Source organism: Macaca nemestrina, chromosome 4 (genome assembly GCF_043159975.1).
Source record: "Macaca nemestrina isolate mMacNem1 chromosome 4, mMacNem.hap1, whole genome shotgun sequence".
In the NCBI taxonomy this organism is placed as follows: Eukaryota; Metazoa; Chordata; class Mammalia; order Primates; family Cercopithecidae; genus Macaca; species Macaca nemestrina.
In genome coordinates, this window is record NC_092128.1 from 8,394,701 (window position 1) to 8,417,860 (window position 23,160).

A 23,160-nucleotide genomic window follows, 5' to 3' on the forward strand; every position below is an offset into this window, starting at 1 on the left:
AGGCAGAGAGAGGGGTAGGGGAGTCCAGTAGCAACAAGCTGGGGCAGACAGATTGAGGGGAGCCATAAGGGTGGCAGGCACATGGCCGGGTGGGGGATCAGGATGGGAGATCCTGGAGAGGAAGGGCCATATGGGGAGGCAGAAGTGGAAGGGTCCGCTTGGGCTCCAGGCTTTCTGCTCTGCCCACTGAGAGGGTGCCAAGGGGACTATGTTCTCCCACTCCACAGGGAGCTGCTTCCTATGTCTGGTGGATGTGGTGCCCGTGAAGAACGAGGATGGGGCTGTCATCATGTTCATCCTCAATTTCGAGGTGGTGATGGAGAAGGACATGGTGGGGTCCCCGGCTCATGACACCAATCACCGGGGCCCCCCCACCAGCTGGCTGGCCTCAGGTAAGTGTACTTGCTTTAGGGCAGGCTCAGGGGTTCGTGGTCTCACTTCTCTGGGGCTGTGAGCTGTCCAAGGTCAACACTGTGCAGGAAGGGAGGATGTAGTGGTTGGGTGGGGGGGTCCCTTTGGAGGTGGGAAGTGAACCCTGTACCCTGGCCCAGGATGGACATACGGGGGTGGAGTGGCAGGGCCCAGAATCACAGGTCCTTGGCATGGGCTAGCACCGTTTCCTTAGCCTCACCTGTTGGGCTTCCAATCCCAGCATTCCCTGGGAGTGGTCCTCTCTAGTCTGACTTGAGCAGCCCAGGAGTGGGGAACATGCGGGGAACATGACCACCTGGGAGCAGCTCCTTTGCACAGTAGGAAGCTGTGTCCCATGGACTCAGCTCTGTGTAGTTTCTGCCATCTGGTCCTTGTTCATGGACTGGCCAAGTTTCCTGGGGGTCTGGGCTAGCTGAGGAGAGGCTTTGAGGGAATGCCCACTTGGGCTGGACCATCCCCTTGACAACAAAGGCTCTGAGCCCCCTCCTCTGTCAGGACGCCCTCTTTGGCTTAATTTTAATCTTTCAGCATCATGACGAAAGTGCTCACCTCTTGGTTTCTCACGCTCTAAAATGACAGTGTCAGTAACACTGGCCCTGCCTATTCATCGGATGCCACCCCGAACGGCAGGGCCCCTGGCGTTGCTTCGCCCACTTAGGCACAGGCCCTACCCACTGGCTATGTGACCTCCAGAGAGTGACATGACGCCTTTGTGTCCACACTTCCTCATGTCTAAAATGGGGACGCTGGCACCCAGCGGCTGGTGTGAGAGAGAGGGATGATTTATGGAATCCGCCCTGAAGTGTCGCTTCAGATACGGCTTTTTATGATGACTGGATTCTAGAATGATTTTTGAGACTCGAGGTCAAAATATTGTGCATGGGAGCGGGGATGGAGGGTTGCCCGTTCCCCTCTTTCCCTTACCCAGCGGCTGGGGCTCTATTTCCCAGGCCTTGCCCACTCCAGGGCTGCCCGCGGTCCCCACGGCCACATGCCTCTCCTCTTCCGCAGGCCGCGCCAAGACCTTCCGCCTGAAGCTGCCCGCGCTGCTGGCGCTGACGGCCCGGGAGTCGTCGGTGCGGTCGGGCGGCGCAGGCGGCGGGGGCGCCCCCGGGGCCGTGGTGGTGGACGTGGACCTGACGCCCGCGGCACCCAGCAGCGAGTCCCTGGCCCTGGACGAAGTGACGGCCATGGACAACCATGTGGCAGGGCTTGGGCCCGCGGAGGAGCGGCGCGCGCTGGTGGGTCCCGGCTCTCCGCCCCGCAGCGCGCCCGGCCCGCTCCCATCGCCCCGCGCGCACAGCCTCAACCCCGACGCCTCAGGCTCCAGCTGCAGCCTGGCCCGGACGCGCTCCCGAGAGAGCTGCGCCAGCGTGCGCCGCGCCTCGTCGGCCGACGACATCGAGGCCATGCGCGCCGGGGCGCTGCCCCCGCCGCCGCGCCACGCCAGCACCGGTGAGGGCGCCACGGGACCCGTTCCGCCCCAGTCCACGCTTTCTCGGCTGCCAGGCTTGCTGCATTCTCGGCCCTCAGCTTCCGACCTTTCCACTACGTCCTGGGTGCCTGGGAGATGGAAATCCCATTAAGCACTTATTTAATTCCATTAAGTGGCCTGTTGCGCTATTAAATGTCCATTCATCCCATTACATTCTTCCACTCCCAGAGCCCTGGTGGGCCCCTTGGAGCTGGCTGTCCCGGGACGGCCTGGAGCAGGGATGCCCTGGGCAGGAGACGCGCCCGGCCTCCGAACACCACGTGGCCCCCTGCCTGCCAGTGTCCTGGGGCAGACCGTTTCCTCTTCCTTTTCCTGGTCACAGGCTGTCTCCTGGCTGCTTCTTTAGAGTGGTGCGGGGGGTCTGACCTCCGTTGTTTCTTGTGACTCCCCTGGACTTCCAGGGACTCCTGATTGTGCAGGGCCTGGTCTCCACTCTTGGTCTGTGGGTGGCCTGCCTGGCCTGGGGCCTCCAGCCTGCTGGCCTGACCATGTTGCCTCTCCACCTAGGGGCCATGCACCCCCTGCGCAGTGGCTTACTCAACTCCACCTCAGACTCCGACCTCGTGCGCTACCGCACCATCAGCAAGATTCCCCAAATCACCCTCAACTTTGTGGACCTCAAGGGTGACCCCTTCTTGGCTTCTCCCACCAGTGACCGTGAGATCATAGCACCCAAGATAAAGGAGCGAACCCACAATGTCACCGAGAAGGTCACCCAGGTAAGTGCCCAGTGGCTGGGCTCTCCTCTCACCTTGGAGGAGCTTGGAGAGGGGGTGGGAGTGGGCTGTGGTCCAGAGCCAGGTGGAGGGAGCTAGCCAGTGAAGGCCTCTTGGAGGGAGGCAGACCTGAGGCTGGGGTTGGCGATCTATTCCAGAGCTGGGGGTGTGGGAGAGGGGACAGTCTGAGGAGTTCTGGAGAGGGGACTGGGGGGGCCTGGGGAAGGGCTGGGGACAGCTGATAGGGAGGATTGGTGGATGGGGTGCATGCGTTCAGGGCACAGGGTGAGGACAGGGCAGTTGAGGCTGGGGGCGTGAGAGGGCCAGTAGCAAAGGGGGAAGGTGGCCTGAGGGACATGAAACGTCTGGCTGCAGGGTGTGTGAAGGGAGTACTAGGGGCCACGCCAACTGGGAGGCTTCAAATGAGAAGGGGTCACAGAGGTCAAGGACAGGAGGGTCTTGATTCTTCTAGGCCAAGGTGATGCACCAGGCAGAGGGTGGGCCCTAGTCCTGTGGGGATGGCCAGGATGGCCTTGAAGGGCCCAACTATGTCCCCAAAGCATGGGAGAAGCAAGTTTTCTTCTCATGGGGAGGGGATTGGATGGTGGTTGGTACAAAGATATGGAAGGGTCAGGTCCCTGAATCCTGGACCAGAGAAGACCCCTCAGCCTTGGGGGCATTAGCCAGCCTGGTCTTCTGTCCCCTCCTGGGTTTGGGGTCCTCCTGGCAGCAAGAGGACCTGCGACCCCTCCATGGCCTCATCCACCCCACACCTTAGCCTTTGGGGGCTAGGAGTGGGTGGGTTAGGAGTGTGGATACCTGCAGTGAGTGAGAAGCCTGCGATAATGTGGGGGATTCCTGTCCCAAGCTGTCCCCTTCTGCCGCTTCCACAGCAGCTGCCTGGGTTGGCCCATGTGAGGGAGCTGCCCTGCTACCTTGGCAGCCTCCTGGCCCTGCTCCCATCGCCTGGCTCTCTGGGTCCCCGCCAGGTCTCCAGCCCATTGGCCTTGACTCCAGAACATTCCCCCTTGCCCCAGGCCCTTATCTGGCCACCTACCCCTCTCTCCCTCCTCCCTTGCCTCTCTCTTGGTTCCCACCTGAGCCCCTGGCATCTGCCCTGCTCCTGTGCCTGCTGCATGTGCCCGTGAGTTGCGGTGGGTCTGTGCATGTGCGCCTGTATGTGTCGGCAGGCCTGTGTGTTCCTGCCAGTCACCAGCAGTCTCTCCATCTCTGGGTGTCTCTGTCTGACTCTGGCTGGCTCAGCACTGGACCGGCTGGGCGGGGGTGTCAGGGAGACCATTAATCTGCGGTGACAGGCCCGGCTGCTGGCGGAGGGGGAGGGGCTCAGGCTGCGGGAGCGCCGCTGCAGGAGCCCGGGCGGGCTGCGGGGGAGGGGGCCGCTGGCCGGGTACCGGCGGGGCGGGGGAGCCCAGTGTGGCGGGGTGGGGGTGGGGGGGAGGAGGAGGGGCCGGCTGGAGGAGCCGAGGTTCCGAGTGCGGCCGCTGCTGGGCTGGCGGGCAGGCAGAGCGCAGCACCCTGGCAGCAGGGCCCACACCACGGGGCCATGGGCAGTTCGAGCCAGGCAGGCTGCTGTCCATGCTTACTGCCAGGGTGACCCCAGCCCCGGGGCCCAGCCCCAACCACCCTGGCTTCATGCCAGAGGCTGCCCTGGCTGCCAGTCGGCCAGCCTCGGGGGTGCAGCCTGGGCTGGGACTGCTGCTGGGGTGCAGGTGAGGCACTGGCCGGGCCCTCAGGCTCCAGGGCAGGCAGGCTGCAGGGCGCCAAGTCGTCCATGGCGGCCCCAGCTGGGAAGGCGAGCAGGACAGGGGCTCTGCGGCCCAGGGCCCAGAAAGGCCGGGTGAGGCGGGCAGTGCGCATCTCCAGCCTCGTAGCCCAGGAGGTAGGTGACACCCGGTCCTTCCTCTTCTTTCTGGGGCTGGGGCACTGAGGCAGGTGGCTGGCCCGAGGCTGGCTCCAGGCTGGGGAGAGGGCTGCTGGGAAGCAGGAGGCTTTGGGAGCCATGGGGCCTGGCCCTGCTCACCCGCGCTTGGCTCCTGCTTTCATTCCCTCCCAGACTGGGCTTACATAGTTTCCCTTGCCGGGACTTCCCCTCCCCTGTGGCTGCCATGGCCCACAGTCCTAGAGCTCAAAATGCAAAGTGGGGAGATGACAGGAATGAGACAGATGCCCAGAGAGATGGTGGAGAGGCAGAGTGGGGAGAAGGAGCCCACGGGCAGGACTGTGAGAAGTGGGCAGGCAGCAGCTGGGCCTGGCATGGAGGCACTGGGGCTCCCTTGCTCTATGTGCTGGGGTTGGACCCAGTGGGCAAGGGAGGCTTGTGCTGTTTTGGGGGGTCGAGGAGGCTGAAATATGCGGAAGCCACTGTGTGGGTGGTGAGGGTGCGCTGGGCTGAGGCACCTGGCTCATCTCTTCATGGGCGGCCGAGGTGTGGTGGCTGGGCCATGCACTACTCTGTTACCTCCTGGGAGCGATCCAGCAGCTCTCTTGTCAGAACTTGGGGTGGGCTTGGGCCAACAGTGGAGGAGGAATGGGAGGTGGCTCAGTGCTGAGTCTGGGAATCCCATCCCTGCCCCCACCGCCCCACGCCTGAGCATTCTGCCTTGACTCGTATGCTCTTTCCAGCTGGGGCACAGGTACAGGTAGGTCTTCCCACCCACAGCTGAGGAGCCAGGGTTTGGCTTAAGCAAGCCAGCTTCAGTATTCTATAGGACAACAGGCTGGGGGGACAGACCTGGCCCAAGGCCATAGGTGAGATGGTGGCTGAAGAGCGGGGACTGGCCCCTGTCAGGACGAGGTGTGCCCCGTGCACGTGTGAGTTTGTGCCCTGGGGCAATGTTGCTCATGCTGTGTGCAGACTCAGGGGTAAGGTAGGGCCACTGCTGTTTGGGGTGGTCCTGATACCTCCCACCAGAGGCTTGACCTCTCAGGCACAGAGAAGAGTCCTATCCAGGGGCAGCTACCTTCTTCTGCCCCCTTGTCAGCAGGGGCCTGGCCAGTTGTTTTTTTTTCCAGTCCCCACTTGATCACGGAAGGGCTGCCCACCCATGGGCAACTGCTCTCTGCCTTAAGGAGCTGGGTACTCAGCAGGTGGAGCAGAAATGGAGCCTGGGAGCCTGTCCATGTGTTCCCTCCCTGCCTAGCCCATCTGGTACCTCTGGAGGCCCTGTGTCCACCCCAGGGTGGTCAGATCTTTAACTACGACCCGTCTTAACTTCTAGTTATTTCCTCTAAGGAGATGTTCTCCAAGCAGCACCATGTGTGAAGGTGTCTTGGGGAAGCCCAGCTTGAGTATGAAGGAGTCTTTGGGACTCATCCACTATGGCTTCCCCAACCCAAAAGCCTGAGACTGTGGGGGCCTGGGAGTTGGTGCTTCTGGGAGCAGGGCCAGCACCTCTGGAATTCATGGGGGCTGGGCAAGGCCTTGGGTTCAGCTGGCTGCCCAGGGATGGCAGGGAGAGCTTGGGGAGGGGGCTTTTGGGTTGAGCTGCATGTCTGAGAGAGGATTCTAGGGAGACCCAGAAGCGTCTGGGATTGTGGAGAAGCTGGCTGGAGCTCTTCTTAGTTTGCCTTGGGAGCAAGAGGGATGTGCGTGCTGTCACCGGGTCTGGACGGCCAGCCTGCCTCTGTCTGATGAGTGTGAGTGTGGACGAGGCAGAGTGTGAGCTGGTACAGGAGCTGTGCGTGTCACTGCTGAGCAGTCCCCGTATGCACGTCTCTCGGTATAAGTTGGGTGCCTTCTCCTCCCAGCTGGGCTAGGTCTTCTTCGTCCCTTTGTAAGGGGGTGGGAGGGTGAGGACTGTGGGCTGTCCCTGACCTGTGTGGAGAGGGGTCTGAGGGAGCGAGGTATACGAGTGAAGGGGGGGAGTGTCTTGGTCTTTCCTCATCCTGGAAGGGCAAGGGACCCAAGACTGGTTGCCTGGTGTTCTCAGGCCTGTGGCATGAAGACAGGCTGGTAGGAACTGCAGTGACTACCAGTCAATGGATTGGGACTGTGGCTCCTGGGGCCACTGCCCAGGCTGGGAGCTGTTGTCCTTGGAACCCTTTCTGGTCTGAGACTATGGCGTGTGTGGTTGGGGGTGTGGGCCAGTGTCTCAGGACAGTCACAGCGGCAGGTCTGCATCTGCATTGCCGGTGGGGAGCAGCACTGGGTGTTCCTGCTGAGTGTCCTGAATCAACGTCTGCCGGGAACTGTTGGAACTGTTTGGAGCTAGTCCTGTGCTGTGTGTCATTTTGGGAACCATGATGCCCAAACCTGGGGGTGGCTATTTGCTGTGGTCGCTTGGCTGAGGGGTGGGCATTCTGATGGAAACTTTTTTGGCCTTCTGCTCACTCTGCTTGGCCCCGGCAGAGATGTCATTGCTCCTGCCCCCGAGGTCCCATGGCCTGCCTCACCCATGCTTCCGCTTTCCCCACGTGCAGGTCCTATCCCTGGGCGCCGATGTGCTGCCTGAGTACAAGCTGCAGGCACCGCGCATCCACCGCTGGACCATCCTGCACTACAGCCCCTTCAAGGCGGTGTGGGACTGGCTCATCCTGCTGCTGGTCATCTACACGGCCGTCTTCACACCCTACTCGGCTGCCTTCCTGCTGAAGGAGACAGAAGAAGGCCCACCTGCTACCGAATGTGGCTATGCCTGCCAGCCGCTGGCCGTGGTGGACCTCATTGTGGACATCATGTTCATTGTGGACATTCTCATCAACTTCCGCACCACCTACGTCAATGCCAACGAGGAGGTGGTCAGCCACCCCGGCCGCATCGCCGTCCACTACTTCAAGGGCTGGTTCCTCATTGACATGGTGGCCGCCATCCCCTTCGACCTGCTCATCTTCGGCTCTGGCTCTGAGGAGGTGGGGTTAGCAAGGAGGCAGGTGGTGTGGGGAGAGGAGAGGCCAGGAAGGTGGTGGGAGGTAGTGGGGTGGAGGGGCTGGCGAGGAGGACAGAGAAAAAGAGAGAGAGAGAAAGAGAGAAAGACAGTGGTAGAGAGACATGGTGGCAAGGCAGCTGCAGAGGCATGGTGGGTACCCCAGCAAATCTATGCTCCTCCTCTCCATACAAGCTCCTTGAAGGTTGCAGAGGGCCACACAAGACACCTTTTTTCTAATTCATCCACCCTAAGGGGCCATTATTTTGTAGCTACACCAAAGTGCCCTAGAAGCTGGTGGGAGTGGGCAGGCACCCTAGAGTGATCACTGCACCTTTCAGTGCCCCTGTTTCCTCATCTGCACTATGGGGGCTGCCTCGGTCTCAAAGCTAGCAGTAAGATTAATGAGACACATGTGCTGGGTCCAGCGTGGGCTTCAACTCTTAGGAGGAGGGCCTAGGATGTCTTTGGGGATCTGACCTCTGATGCCTGCTCTGAGGGCCACAGCACCTCCCCTCCTCCCTTGCCCTGTCAACGGAATGTGCCCCTTCCCTGTCCCTCAGCTGATCGGACTGCTGAAGACTGCGCGGCTGCTGCGGCTGGTGCGCGTGGCGCGGAAGCTGGACCGCTACTCAGAGTACGGCGCGGCCGTGCTGTTCTTGCTCATGTGCACCTTCGCGCTCATTGCGCACTGGCTGGCCTGCATCTGGTACGCCATCGGCAACATGGAGCAGCCGCACATGGACTCCCGCATTGGCTGGCTGCACAACCTGGGCGACCAGATAGGCAAGCCCTACAACAGCAGCGGCCTGGGCGGCCCCTCCATCAAGGACAAGTATGTGACCGCGCTCTACTTCACCTTCAGCAGCCTCACCAGCGTGGGCTTTGGCAACGTCTCTCCCAACACCAACTCAGAGAAGATCTTCTCCATCTGCGTCATGCTCATTGGCTGTGAGTGTGCCCAGGGGCGGGTGGCGGGGAGAGCCCACGGTGGAGGAACCCAAGATGGAGGAAACTGAGGCTGCTAGCCGGGCCAGAGTGAGGACCCTGGGACTTAGAGACTCCAGGGGCCACCATCATGACATGGTTTGGGGGCTGGGTCACCAGGGCGGGGACTACTGAAGGGTGGGGTGTGCTGGAACGCAGATGTACAAGGGCATCTCGCGGGCATGTCGATGCTGAGACTGAGACACTGACCTGGTGCAGGGCCTGAGCAGGGTCCCTGTGGGTGGGTGGGGTTCCCGCAGAGGCTGACAGCCCCACGTGCCCACGCCCCCAGCCCTCATGTACGCTAGCATCTTCGGCAACGTGTCGGCCATCATCCAGCGGCTGTACTCGGGCACAGCCCGCTACCACACACAGATGCTGCGGGTGCGGGAGTTCATCCGTTTCCACCAGATCCCCAACCCCCTGCGCCAGCGCCTCGAGGAGTACTTCCAGCACGCCTGGTCCTACACCAACGGCATCGACATGAACGCGGTGAGGCCACCAGAGCGTGGCCAGTGGGTGGCAGGCTGGGAAGGGTAGGGTGGCAGAGGGGAGCCTCTTGGCACAGCAAGCAAGTCGCAGGCGGTCACAGTCAGTAGTAAGAAGGACCCTGGAGGCATGCTGCCCCTTTTTGTCCGTGAGGAAACGGAAGCCCTTGGAACCCCTTCTCTGGAGAGCTCCCCTTTTGGGGTAGGAGCTATATATCACACAGGCGATGGGGTTAAATCCTTACGACAGCCCAGAGCGGGAATGGTCTCTATGCCTTATAAATAAGAACATTGAGGTCTGGAGCCCAAGGGTGCTCAGCCAGGGGTGGTGAAGCTGGAGTGGGGTCTCAGGTCCTTCCCAAGACACTGGGCCGCCTGATGCTTCTGAGATCTCCCAGGCCTGGAGAATGAGATTTCCCTGACATAGAGGGGTGGGATGGTGGAGTGGAGTGTGGGTTGGGGGGTCCCAAGGGAGGGTGTGCTGAGCTGCCCCCACCCTGCCCCCAGGTGCTGAAGGGCTTCCCTGAGTGCCTGCAGGCTGACATCTGCCTGCACCTGAACCGCTCACTGCTGCAGCACTGCAAACCCTTCCGAGGGGCCACCAAGGGCTGCCTTCGGGCCCTGGCCATGAAGTTCAAGACCACACATGCACCGCCAGGGGACACACTGGTGCATGCTGGGGACCTGCTCACCGCCCTGTACTTCATCTCCCGGGGCTCCATCGAGATCCTGCGGGGCGACGTCGTCGTGGCCATCCTGGGTATGGGGTGGGGGGCGGGCACTGGACTGGAAATGCCATCTGCAGCCTCGAGAGGTGTGAGCCCGCTGAATATGCAGTCAACCGGGGCTGTGGACCTGGGGCTGCCTGCAGGGTCACTGGGCTCCTTTAATTCATCTGAACTCAGGCCCTCCAAGCGGGACCGTGAAGAGCAGCCCCACGTGGGGTGGGGCTGCTGAACTCTGGGGTTCCCACATTCTTCCCTTCAGGATCCACCACAAACAGACACTTTTTGCTTCCCTAAAGTAGGATCAAATCTAGATCCTCCAGCCTGGGCAGTAGAGGAAGAAATGCTAGCCTGGAAGCTGGGCATTTGGTTTCACTAAGGGCCATGTGGTTCCCTGCAGCCTCATGCCCGGCCCCATGACATATCCAAAGCAAAGGGAGTCCTGCCCCCTCTCCCCGCTTCCTTTCTACCCTGCCTGTGCACAGTGGGTGGGTTGTTGGTGTGTCTGGACACTGAGGACTTCCTCCCCTCTGCCTGTCCTTCCCTGGGCCCTGCGTGCCTCAGGGCAGATAGAGCAAACTCTTTCGACCATGGTTTATGGTAGGACATTTTAGATTTTGTTTCTCAGCTCTGTACAAACACAAATACACACTCCCACACAACTAAAATCAAAGTTTCACGACATAACACTGGGCCTTATTACATGTGATACATTCTAGCATTTCTGTTCTGTGCTGTGCTAAGCTATACTACTGTATGTTCTTTCAGTAAAAAAAAAAAAAAAAAAAAAAAAATGCTGGTTTTGATTTACCACTGTGTTCTGATCTTTGGTTTGAAGAACATTGCTTACAAGGGTGCAGTGATTGGCTAAGAGGGTGTTTGGGACATGGGGTTTGTGGTAGTCCTGCTGGCTGGGTCTCCTTTGCTGGGAGACCCTGGGCTCCTGGCCCCTTCTGCCGGCCCCTCTGGGAGCTGTCCTGCCTGCTGGGAGCTGAGGGAGGGTGGGCTGGCAAATTGCTTCCCTGGTTGTGTGGGTTGGGGGCCAGCTGGCAGGTGACCCAGCTGAGGGGACATGCTTTGCTCAGGGTGGGGATGCCGGGAGAAGATGCCTGCTGCCTGGATGCTGCCCCCCGGGGCTGAGCTCCCTGTCCTCTCTATGGCCTCCAGGGAAGAATGACATCTTTGGGGAGCCTCTGAACCTGTATGCGAGGCCTGGCAAGTCGAACGGGGACGTGCGGGCCCTCACCTACTGTGACCTACACAAGATCCATCGGGATGACCTGCTGGAGGTGCTGGACATGTACCCTGAGTTCTCCGACCACTTCTGGTCCAGCCTGGAGATCACCTTCAACCTGCGAGATGTGAGTTGGCTGCCCTGAGCTGGACCCCATCCTCCTGCTTCCAGCTGTGTGGCTGCCCCTTTGCTGTGTGACATTGAATGTGATGCTTCTCTGTCTCAGTTCACCTATTTGTCAAATGGTATCATGGAGCAGGCTATAAAAGCCCCAAACTCAGTCCTTGCCTGGGGCAGAGGTCACACTGGGGGCAGGGAAGGGTTTCCCCAGAGCTGGGGCGCCCAGCCCTACTTTTTCTGTGTTAAGGAGGGAGCTTGGGGCCTGACCCTGGTGGGGCAGGAGAGCACCGAAAGAGCCCTGATACTGATTTTGGTTCCAGACCAACATGATCCCGGGCTCCCCCGGCAGCGCGGAGTTAGAGGGTGGCTTCAGTCGGCAACGCAAGCGCAAGCTGTCCTTCCGCAGGCGCACGGACAAGGGTGAGGCGGGGGAGGGGAGGAAATGGGAGGGCGGGGCCAAGGTGAGGCTGGGAGCTGGAAGGCGGGGCGGGCTGTGTCTGCTTTACCCAGGCCTCAGACCTTCCCATCCCTTCCTGCAGTGTGCCCACTCCACACCCCAGCTGTCCAGGTGCTGCCCATCTTTCAGGGCCCCTGCAGCTGTCACCTCCTCCAGGAAGCCCTCTTCCACCCTCCAGGGCAAGCCTAGGGTTTTTGGACCTCACAGGGCTGTGGTCTCTGAGCGCTGCCCTGAATCGATGAGGAGGAAAGAACACAGGACAAAGGAGGGCCAGGGAGTCAACAGTGGGGCTGAGGCCCCGCAGTCCCAGAGATCCCCCAATCCCCAAAGCACCATTGCCAGTGCTTGGGCAGTCAGGGGGTCCTGGGAGTTTTGGTGGGCTTGACAGTGGGTGCAAGATAGCAGAAGCAGCAAGTGGGGAGGAACCAGGGCGTCCTGCCCAGTCCTCTCCCAGGCTCCTGTTCCCTCCTCCACCCTTGCCCCCTCCTCTCTGGTCCCCTCCCCTCTCTGAGGCCCATTCTCTGTTTCCCACAGACACGGAGCAGCCAGGGGAGGTGTCGGCCTTGGGGCCGGGCCGGGCGGGGGCAGGGCCGAGTAGCCGGGGCCGGCCGGGGGGGCCGTGGGGGGAGAGCCCGTCCAGTGGCCCCTCCAGCCCTGAGAGCAGTGAGGATGAGGGCCCAGGCCGCAGCTCCAGCCCCCTCCGCCTGGTGCCCTTCTCCAGCCCCAGGCCCCCCGGAGAGCCGCCGGGTGGGGAGCCCCTGATGGACGACTGCGAGAAGAGCAGCGACACTTGCAACCCCCTGTCAGGTACTCCAGGCGTGGGCAAGGGAGGACCTGGGTGGGGCAGCGGCGGGGCATCAACCCGGCTCACCCGGCTCTGCTTTCTGGCTGCAGGCGCTTTCTCGGGAGTGTCCAACATTTTCAGCTTCTGGGGGGACAGTCGGGGCCGCCAGTACCAGGAGCTCCCTCGATGCCCCGCCCCCACCCCCAGCCTCCTCAACATCCCCCTCTCCAGCCCGGGTCGGCGGCCCCGGGGTGACGTGGAGAGCAGGCTGGACGCCCTCCAGCGCCAGCTCAACAGGTGAGGGAGTGCAGGTGGGGTGTGGGGGCATGCCCTGGAGTCTGGTCCAGGTCCTGGCGGTGTTGTCTGGTAGAGGGAGAGGGCCTGTCTGTGTGTGCAGCAGCTGGATCCCCTTCTTCCATTCCCAGCCGAGCTGGGGGCTGCCACACCTCTAGCGCAGAGGGCCTGGGTTGACCAGCTGCCCCTCCCCTCTCCCCTTCCCCACTCCTGGCAGAGGCTGTCACTGGTGTCCCCACTTCCCTGAGCATCCCCTGCTTCCTGCCCCAGGCTGGAGACCCGGCTAAGTGCAGACATGGCCACTGTCCTGCAGCTGCTACAGAGGCAGATGACGCTGGTCCCGCCCGCCTACAGTGCTGTGACCACCCCGGGGCCTGGCCCCACTTCCACATCCCCACTGTTGCCCGTCAGCCCCCTCCCCACCCTCACCTTGGACTCGCTTTCTCAGGTAAGCTCCAGCCCTGCTTCCTCGATGTACCCCTACCCACTTGTTCCCCGATTCCAGCCCAAACCTGCTTTGCTGCCTTTCTACTGGGCTCTGTGGCCCAGCCTCCCTGAACCTTGGCCTGCCCTCCTCCCATCCCTGTTCTCCTGGAGGAAGGCTGCCTCAGGAGCTGCAGGCTCAGAGTAGGGCAGGAGAGTCCCCCGTCCAAAGCCCCTAGACAGCTGGGTGCAGGGAACCTGTAGGCTCAGTGGCCCGCAGCTTCATTCCCCTAGTGTCCACAGCCTCCACCGCTAGCCCCCTGAGCATCGCCTGAAGAGCCAGCTCCAACTGTAGCGCCTGTGTCACGGCCATGGGTGCTCTCCAAGGAGAACTGACTGAACCTGAGGCCTGGAGGTGGAGGCTGCATGCCAGAATGTCTAGGGACAGGGTCCCGGGTTGCTTCTGTGAGCGACACTCCCTGGTCTCACTGTCCTGCCCATCTTTGCCTTTGGCACTGGCTGTCACAGGGTCATCTTGAGGGTGCCTGGCATTTCCCAGGGTGCAGAGGACAAGCCTCCAGGGGAGGACTTCCTGGGCCTGCTTTGCCCCTCTGTTAGAGATGGGCCTAGGTTGCCCCTTGTCCTCTCCTGGGTGGACCTGCATGTTCCTGGCCTCTGCAGGATGGCGGTGTCTGTGCCACCCTCTGTGTCCATGGGGACTCCTCTGGCTGCCAGAGGTGGCCTGGGATCTGCTCCCTCCCCCCTTCCCTTGGCATCCGCTCCCCCCTCCCATATGCTGCCTGCTCCTGTTTGCAGACACCAGGGCCCACGTCAGCAAATGTGCCAGTCTCGCTTCGCAGCCGCCCCCGCAGAGCTCTCACCAGCAGACGCTCAGCACCCACAAACCCCTCCCGCCTGCCCCAGCCCTCTCCCTGGCCTTCAGATGCCTGGCCGCCAGCCTGCCTCTGTTTCTAGGTCTCCAAGTTCTTTCTGGATTGCAGGAAAGAATCTTGTCTCTTTTTCTGTCCCAGCTTCTGTCCCAGCACAGAGACTGCTTATTCCAGGTTGGGCTGGGCTCAGCGGCCACCTATCCTCAGGAAGAGACAAGGGCCTATGGTTTTCCCTGCTCCCGGCTCTCTTGTTTGGCTCCTGCTCTTGGAGAGTGCCTTTCTCTACTTCCCACCTTGGTGCCTTCCCTTGGTGGCCCCTGTCCTGCTCTCACTACCTTGGCTCTTCTCCTTGTCCCCTGCAGCTTCTCTGCCCACCTGACTCTCCTCTCGGCCCTCTTATCCTCCTGTCCATCCTCTGTCCCCAGCTTCTCTTGCCCCTTTCCCTCCCATTCCTCCTTCTCCATGGCCTCTTCGCCTGCCCATGCTGTGTGTATTGCAGGTTTCCCAGTTCATGGCGTGTGAGGAGCTGCCCCCGGGGGCCCCAGAGCTCCCCCAAGATGGCCCCACGCGACGCCTCTCCCTGCCGGGCCAGCTGGGGGCCCTCACCTCCCAGCCCCTGCACAGACACGGCTCGGACCCGGGCAGTTAGTGGGGCTGCCCAGTGTGGACACATGGCTCACCCAGGGATCAAGGCACTGCTGGGCTGCTCCCCTTGGAGGCCCTGCTCAGGAGGCCCTGACCGTGGAAGGGGAGAGGAACTCGAAGGCACAGCTCCTCCCCCAGCCCTTGGGACCATCTTCTCCTGCAGTCCCCTGGGCCCCAGTGAGGGGCAGGGGCAGGGCCGGCAGTAGGTGGGGCCTGTGGTCCCCCCACTGCCCTGAGGGCATTAGCTGGTCTAACTGCCCGGAGGCACCCGGCCCTGGGCCTTAGGCACCTCAAGGACTTTTCTGCTATTTACTGCTCTTATTGTTAAGGATAATAATTAAGGATCATATGAATAATTAATGAAGATGCTGATGACTATGAATAATAAATAATTATCCTGAGGAGACTCCAGTGGTGCTGGGAGGGTGTAACTGTTACTTGCCGTATCCTGTGTTCATGTCTGGACATGTACAGGTGTGCCTGCACAGGAATCTGGGTCTGTCTGATTGCCCAGGCCCACAGGGCTGCCCCTACATCTAGGTCTGGGTGTGTGCAGTGGGGGTGCTCCCTGGGGGCTGACACAGGTCATCTCCAGGGAGACAGAATCTTGTCTCTGTAGGGCCCTGGATTCAAGATAACAATCCCCGGACCACATGCATTTAGAGGCAGTCCTGATGGGACACCAACCTGGCATCTAGCCCTTGAGGGCCATGTGCCTCTGCTGGGCAGGGCACCCTGGCTCCCACAGCGGGCTTCACACTGACTGTGGAAGCAGCCCCGCACTTGTCTCCCTCACCCAGTTCCTGAGCTCATGTTGACCCTAACCTGAAATTGGTCTGAGTCCTGGCCCCACCCCCACCCACAACTTAGCCTTATCTTGTCCAATACAACTGGGCCCTGGCCACACGGGTGACCCCAGCCCTGACCAGAGCTCACCTGGTGTCTGGCTGCACATGGACCTCACTTGTATCACCTTGGTCCCCTGTGATCCTGGATCTCAAGAGGAGCTTCCTGAAGAGGGTACAACCTTCAGGGTGACTCATTCCCTTGACTGGGGAGCAAGGCAAGGCAGACATCTTGGGGACAGTGAGGGGTGTGTGCGCAAGTGCCTGCTTGTGCCTGTGTGTGTGTACGTGTGTGTGCATGTGCTGCTGGGCTCGTGAGGACACGCAGCCCCTGGAGGAATGCGGTGCAATGACTGCGGCTGGTGTGGAGAGCCAATGGGCGGCGGGCAGGCTGAGCCCAGCTGGGCCGGTTTGCAGGCGGGGAGCTGCCAAAGGCCTCTAGAGACCTCAGAGCAGCTTCTCGCTGAGTCCTCAAAACCTCTGACCCTTGGAGGTGGATTTGTTGACTGTTTTAAAGATAACTGTGCCATTCTCACTGCCCATGCCTGGGGGGGGCAGGTGTTGGTCTCTGAGCAGCCTGGAAGGTTCCCTGTGCCCAGAGCAGGGAGGAGAGAAGGAAGGGATCTCTCTGTTTCCAGGGCCTGGGAGAGATAGGGAGAAGGAAGAGATCCACACACAGGTCAGAGGGGAAGAGGGGTGACAGGCATGCCGGGCAGAAAAGACAGGTTTGTGCATCAGCATCTGTCCCACGCATGTACACACATACATATGCACATCAGGATCTGTCCCACACATGTACACACATGCACATGTGCATCAGGATCTGTGCCACACATGTACACACATGCACATGTGAGTGTGAGCTTGCTTCTGCTCATGGTTTGAAAGTTTAACACAGGCCTTCCTGGTTGGTTGATGTGACTGTCACTGCAGGTGGGGGTCTAGCTGGGGTGGCCTAGATTTGGTGTCAGTGGGGTGTGGCTCTGCTTATGGACTCTGGAGCCCAGGGCAGGAGACAGACCCAGGCAGCGGCTTATGGGGAGCAGTGAAGGTACACACGAAACTCAACGCTCTTCGCCTGCTGGACTGTAAGCTGAGCCAAGTCCTTGCTCCCTGGTGCTGTCTCATCCTTGTCATGGTCTGCCCTTGTCCTTAGAGTGCCTTCATCCTGGGAGTCTGCCTGACGCCCACTACTCCGTGTCCAGCAGCCGGACTGGGTGTTGGGGGGCACGGAGAGGAGAGGAAGAAAGGGCCTTTGCCCCCCTCCTGGCTTTGTAGCAGAGGTGCCACTGGTTATTTCTTTGCGGCACCATGCCAGCACTGTGGTCAGCTGCCTTCCCCTAGGTGAGGGCCCTGCCTGGGCGTTGGCATCTGGTGTGGATTTTGGTGCTCCTGAGGAGTGAATGCATGTGTGGGAGTGTGCATGTGCCTGCGCTCAGGATGGGGTCTGGGCCCAGCAGAGGGCAACCTGTCCATGCTGGTCCTTGATAGAAATACATAGGTGACCCAGAGTCAGTTGTTCAGTCTGGATGGGCCAGGCTGCCCAGATGCTCCTTGCCAAGTCCCTGCCAGGACTCCCCTGCCAAGGCTGGAGAGTGGGTGAGGAGCAGTCACAGTGGCTGCATTTGCCAGGTGGTCCCTGGGTCTGGTCTGCAGCTGGGTGCTCTGCCCTTGTGTCCTGAATCCCTACTCTAGCGGAGGGCATGTTAGCATCCACATGAGGACAGTCAGTTTCTGGCTGGTCCGCTGACTGGCTGGAGGTCACATCCCTAGTTGGTGGCAGGTGCGTCTGACTTCAGATTCTCCCTACCCATCCTCCGGCCTGCACTGTCCAGCCACAGGCAGCCCTGCTCCCTGGCTCCTCCCCTCACTTGGGCTCCCAGAGTGACAGGAAGTTTGGTGGTGAGGACAAGGGCAAGCTGTGGTGGTGCAGTCCCTCCCCTCCTGCAGGGCTGGGCACCTGGCTGTTAAGGGTCTGTCATCCAGGGCTGAGGGTTTTTCCAAACCAAGAGAGCCAGAGGGTGGGATGGGAGGGGCTGTGGCAGGAGAGGAAGGGATCTATGCGGTTGTCAACACCTGGTGGAAGCCTGGCATAGGGTTCCAAGCTGGAGTCTGGTTAGGGGCTGGGAGCAGGAATGGAAGGGGGAGGGCGGCGCCGCCTCTCTTGCCTCCACCTCCGTGCTCAGAGCTCCAGGTGTGGAGGGATGCCCAGCCTGCCTGTCCAGGTGCAAGCTGGTCTCCAGCACCTGTCCTTACCTGAGATCTCATCCCCGCTCAGCCGGGCAGTGGCAGCTCTCACATTTCATTGACAAATAACAGCAATGGATATTTCCTGAGCACGCCCTTTGCGGCAAGCATTATTCCAGCCACCTGAAACCAAAGCCCCAGAGACTGAGTGACTTGCCCAAGCATATCCCGCTCCTCAGAGTGGAGCTGGAATGTGAACCCAGGTGGTCTGAGTCACACGCCTGCTGGTCCTGAAGGGACAGATGGACTTCTCCCCCTTGCCTGAAGGACAAAGCCCTCCGTGCCCGTTTTGTACAGAGGTTCTCATCTTTCTTTCCAGACTCACCTGCCCTCTCCCCTCCCTGCCGTGTGCCCTGTGCCGCAGCCATGCAAGCTTCTGTCCTGTTAACCATGTTCTTGCATCTGTCCATCTTGCCCTCTTCTTGTGATGCAGACTCCTTCATCCTTGGTGTGGAGAGACCCTTCTATCTTCCCAGTCCTAGCGTGGACGTTGCTGATCCTGAGGCCTTCTGCAGGCTTCTCAGCCAGTTGTGGCACTCACTGGCACCTGTGTTAGGGGCTCCCCACATCCTGCCTGCTTGCTTGTCTGTCCTCTGTAAAAGGGAAGGGCTGAATGCTGGTCAACTTTTCGTCTCTTCCCACCCAGCATCTAGCATAGTGCCCAGCGCCATTAGGAAGCCCACAAGAACCCATGTTTGAGATTTTGCACAGAAAAGGGAGATGTCTGTTGGACAGAGTTGGCGGGGCCAAAATTTGCTTCTGTCCTCGGAGGTCGTTTTCTTCCCAAAGGCTTGGCCTCCGGATTGTGGCTGCCTCCCCTGCCCACCTCCCCAGGGAGCATAAGCCCCACTCCTTCACTGGCAATGTGGCTACAGATGCTTGTATTTTTTTTTTTTTCACTTTAGCACAACCAAGGTAAATATTAAATATTTGAAAGAGAATGATGGGAGCAGTGGGGAGGACAAACCAGAGACTTGGGCCAACAGCCTCAAGACCATTCATTTTGTAGAATGAATGTTGGTGCCTGCCCGTGGCTGCCCCAGTCTGGAGGCTTGTGGGCCCCCTCCTGTTCCCACGCTCTGGGATACCTCCGAGGTGGAGCTGGGGATACTTTTTTTGCAGGGGGGTTTGCTCTCAGTTTCCAGTTTCCAGGTGGCCTCTGAGTGGAGGGCTCCAGCTCACCGTCTTCTGGGTGGCTGTTCATTTGTCCTTCGATGGTCAAGGCTGAGGGAGGTTACACTGAGGGCTTTGCAGGTCCAGATTCAGGTCTGTGGGATCTACCTTTTCCCCTGGTGGTGGACAGTCTTCTGGAAACTGAAACCTGGTTGAACTTGCTTTTCAGTGAGATCTTATACTGCTGTAGGAAGAGGTATTTCCTTGTAGGAGTCCTGGCAGCTTGACAACACAAGGACCATAAGAGGACACATGTGGTGTGTTAGTTTCTCTCAAGTGCTCAATGATGTCGAAATAAATGGAAAATGCAGGGCCTTCCAAAGTGACTGTTTTGAGATATTTTAAGATAATTGTATATCATTAAAGAGTGGTTAGTGTGAAAATTGATTTAGTAAAAGATTAAATAGTAACCATTTTCTTAAAGCTGCATATATACATGGTATTAAGCAATAAAAACTCAATTTAAGGCTGGATGCGGTGGTTCACGCCTGTAATCCCAGCACTTTTGGGGGCCCGAGGCAGGTGCACTGCTTGAGATTAGGAGTTGGAGACCAACCTGGGCAACATGGCAAAACCCTGTCTCTACAAAAACATACAAAATTTAGCCAGCATGATGGCACGCACCTGTAGTCCCAGCTACTCGGAGGCTGAAGTGGGAGCCTGGGAGGCGGAGGCAGAGGTTTCAGTGAGCTGAGATCGCACCACTGCACTCTAGACTGGGCAACAGAGCCAGAACCTGTCTCAAAAACACCCAACCCTCCCACCCCCAAAATTCAGTTTATCTTGATCTTCTTATTACAGTAGCATTTTAAAGAAGGTGCTTCTTAATCACTTTGAATTACTAAACATCCAAGTACAATTCAAGTTTTTTTTGGTGGTTGTTAACTTTTGTCTTCCCAAAAAAAAAAAAAGAATGCATTCTGAGGCATTTGTTTAAATAATCAGCTTCATTATTTTATATTAATAATCACACCTTATAAGTGAGTTGGAAGTCTGCAAGAGACATTGCTAAGAAACCAGAGCAGAAGAATTTAGCATGATCCTCTTACCATTATTTTAAAATTAGCAATAGCATAAGGTCTGGCTGCAAAAGACTTAGATGCTAACTGGCAAGAAAATCAGTCATTAGGGAAACAGTCTGGAGAGGGCTCTCACAGCAACACAACCATATGTGACAGCTCCGCTTCCCCTTTCTGCTCTACCAGGTGATGGCAGCCAGATAATCAGTTGGAACTTGCTGATTAGGGACACCAGGAAGGTCAAATCAGGGTGGTCTCCTGGTCTTACGCAGACCAGGTGGAATGGTAGTCTTAGCAGAGGGGCTTTAGTTAATGTCAAGTTGCCTTGGGTGCCCTGGGATTATGACTCTTCCGCTGGGAAGTTTGGCTTTCTGTGGGGCTCTAAGTGACCTTAGGGAAGACTTATTCTCGGGCTGGAGAAAGGAGCTTGGAGGAATGAGGATTAGGCAACATGGCAATGAGTGAAGGGACTCAGCTGTCCTCCATCCTCTGGCCCTGGGGGAGCTTTTTCTTTCAGATACTGAGAAATGGGTTGAGCCCATGTGCCTAGTGCCACCCCATGCCTCTGGGGATGCCTGAGGGGCAGGGGCGAGGCTTATGTTCTGAGTTAAGGCACCTGAGACATTGGAGTCAGCAGGCACTGGCTCCTAAGCATGCAGCTGGTTCCTGTGCCTGGCAGGATTGCTTTAGCTCAGGAGTTCAAGACTAGCCTGGGCAACAGGTTCTTAAAAAATTTTTAAAAATTAGCTGGGCATTGTGGCATGTGCCTGTAATCCCAGCTACTTGGGAGGTGAAGGCAGGAGGATTCCTTGAGCTTAGAAAGTTGAGGCTGCAGTGAGCCATGATTGCCCCACTGCACTCCAGCCTGGGCAACAGAGCAAAATACCCTGTCTCCAACAAGAGAAAAAAGTGGAGGGCCGTTGTGAGCACTGGGGAAGTTACCTCACGATACAGGCTAGAAAACAACTCCAAAGATGATCCCAGACCTTCAAGCCCTAAGTTCTTGGCCACCCTGTCAGTGCCATCCTCACTGGTGACCTTTTTCCTAGTCCTCCCACAGCCATTGGGATGCTATTCAGGTGCATCTGATGAACCCCAGGGAGGAATTAAAACATGGCCCTGGAAGGGAGGAGTGGCTGCAGTAAGACTTCTGTTTTGGTTAGCAAGCAGTTTTTCCATAATAATCATTAGCGATCATAATGAGGCATCACGTTGCAGAGATGGGGAGCTGGCGAGGAGGCGAGGAAGCTGCAAAGGAACGGCGCTGAACGGGAGGCACAGAACCTCCTGGGAGAGCAGAGCATGGTGCAGATCTGAGGGTTGGGCTGGGCTCGACTCAGCGGCTCCTGTCATGGTGCCCTCAAAGGCAGTCCCGAGGGGCACAGGAAGTGGTGCGTGATCATAGGCTGAGCTGTTCGGCTCAGGGCTCACAAAGCCGAGGTCTTAGGAATATCCCTTCCTGAGCCAATTAGCTTCCCACTTGCCGAGGCAGCTGCTGCAGCTCTAGCCCAGCCTATCCTCTTGTAACCTCAGGCATCAGGTGAAGGATCAGTGTTTGGAGGGGACAGCAAGTGCCATTGCTTATTAGAGACTCAAGTCACACTGGACATGACTGAGGAGGTGTTGGGGCACAGCGTTGCTTGCTGAGGACAAACTCCTCGAAGTTTCCTGCTAACTTTTCACCAACTGGTAAACGTTGAATGTTCTGGGTAACTGCCAAATTTGTGGTTCAGAAATGGAAAAAGTGCAGAAAAGCTGAAAGTGACTTTAGCGAAGAGGCAGCTCCTTTGGCTGAAGTGCTTGGTGGGTTGGATGTAACTGAGGCAGCAGGACAGACACGCCTCTCTCCTCAGCATCCCTGGTGAGTGGCGTCTCCTTGGCCCTTGGCCTTGGGTTAGCCCCGCAGCTGTATCTGGTGCTGGTGAGACTCCTGTCCAGGTGGCCTCACTCTAGCAGAGCAAACTGGGCCTTTGGGTGCTCACCATGCCCGGGATCCCCTGTGGAGACTTTATACCCCAACCCAGGGCAGGAGAGCTTTCACTTAACATGTTTTCCTTGAGCCCCACCTAGAGTCACAGAAAGTCACCAAAAGTCCTGAGAGAGCACAGTCCACCTCGTTGTTTTTCAGTGGAGGAGAATGAGGCTCAAAGTTGCTCAAGGCAGGAGTGTCCAGAGCAGCACGGCCCCTCACTTCCTGTCCTGCTGCAGGCTGCATGGGATGCAACCGCACCCTTCAGCAGCTCATAATTTAGCTGGGACCACATAAGAGAAATAAAAGAAAATGACTATGGCTTCACTTTTATGAAGTGCCCAACAGAGCTGCTTTTATTCCTATTCAAGTCCTCCTCATTCTCTAAGACCTGGCTCCCTGCAGCCCTCTCCATAAAGCCTCTCCAGGAACCCTTGTCAGTCTACAGCAACCCTCTGTGGCATTGCATGACATGCATGACATGCAATGCCACTGTCCTGTAACTTTTTTTTTTTTTTTGATGGAGTTTTGCTCTTTTTACCCAGACTGGAGTGCAATGGCACGATCTCATTGCAACCTCTGCTTCCTGGGTTCAAGCGATTCTCCTGCCTCAGCCTCCTGAGTAGCTGGGATTACAGGCATGCGGGACTACGCCCAGATAATTTTGTATTTTTATAGAGAGGCGGGGTTTCACCATGTTGGCCAGGCTAGTCACGAACTCCCGACCTTGGGTGATCCACCCCCGCCTCGGCCTCCCAAAGTGCTAGGACTACAGGTGTAAGCCACCACGCCCGGCCCTGTAACAATTTTTAAAAATTAATTTATTTTTTTTAAGAGACAAGGTCTCCCTCTGTTGCCCAGGCTGGAGTGCAGTGGTGCGACTATGGCTCACTGCAGCCTCAACCTCCTGAGCTCAAGTGATCCTCCTGCTGTAGCTTCCTGAGCAGCTGAGACCATAGGCGTGTGCCACCACACCTGGATAACTGAAAAACAAAAATTGGTAGAGATGCAGGTTTTGCTCTCTTGCCCAGGCAGGTCTCGAACTCGACCTCAAGCAAACTTCCGCCTCCGCCTTCCAAAGTGCTGGGATTACAGGCAAGGGCCACCGCGCCTGGTCCTGGTAATGATTCTTAGTTGTAAGAACTATGTGTTGTCAATAGAGCTGGATTTGGGAACACCTCTTTAGTAGGACTGATACTGAATATGGATAATGGTGCTGAGAAGACGCTCTTCTCAATAATAACATGTGCCCACTGCCTGACTTCTTGTCTGAGCAGAGGCATGTTTTTGCAGCCCTATCCACAAAGGGGTTCCCAATGGGGCTTCCATGGAGG

The 23,160-nt window shown here is 58.4% G+C and overlaps 1 protein-coding gene across 8 annotated transcripts in view; it reads left to right on the plus strand.

Moving 5' to 3' along the window:
- Positions 1–14,979, plus strand: part of LOC105474899 (potassium voltage-gated channel subfamily H member 2) — a 33,388-nt gene extending 18,409 nt beyond the window's left edge. For 4 of the 8 annotated variants that reach the window (XM_011729775.3, XM_071094248.1, XM_011729777.3 and 1 more), the window contains 12 exons: positions 228–392; positions 1,444–1,887; positions 2,435–2,646; positions 7,084–7,512; positions 8,090–8,477; positions 8,806–9,005; positions 9,509–9,761; positions 10,894–11,087; positions 11,401–11,500; positions 12,072–12,344; positions 12,432–12,618; positions 12,886–13,722. In XM_011729775.3, coding sequence (XP_011728077.2) covers positions 228–392; positions 1,444–1,887; positions 2,435–2,646; positions 7,084–7,512; positions 8,090–8,477; positions 8,806–9,005; positions 9,509–9,761; positions 10,894–11,087; positions 11,401–11,500; positions 12,072–12,344; positions 12,432–12,618; positions 12,886–13,246 — 3,206 coding nt within the window. In that variant the 3' untranslated portion in view covers positions 13,247–13,722. Of the gene's footprint in view, positions 1–227; positions 393–1,443; positions 1,888–2,434; positions 2,647–4,133; positions 4,544–7,083; positions 7,513–8,089; positions 8,478–8,805; positions 9,006–9,508; positions 9,762–10,893; positions 11,088–11,400; positions 11,501–12,071; positions 12,345–12,431; positions 12,619–12,885; positions 13,723–14,427 lie in introns of those variants that run through there. The other 4 variants (XR_003016449.2, XM_011729776.3, XM_011729778.3 and 1 more) reach the window with 4 other exon arrangements.
- Positions 14,980–23,160: the final 8,181 nt, after the last annotated feature.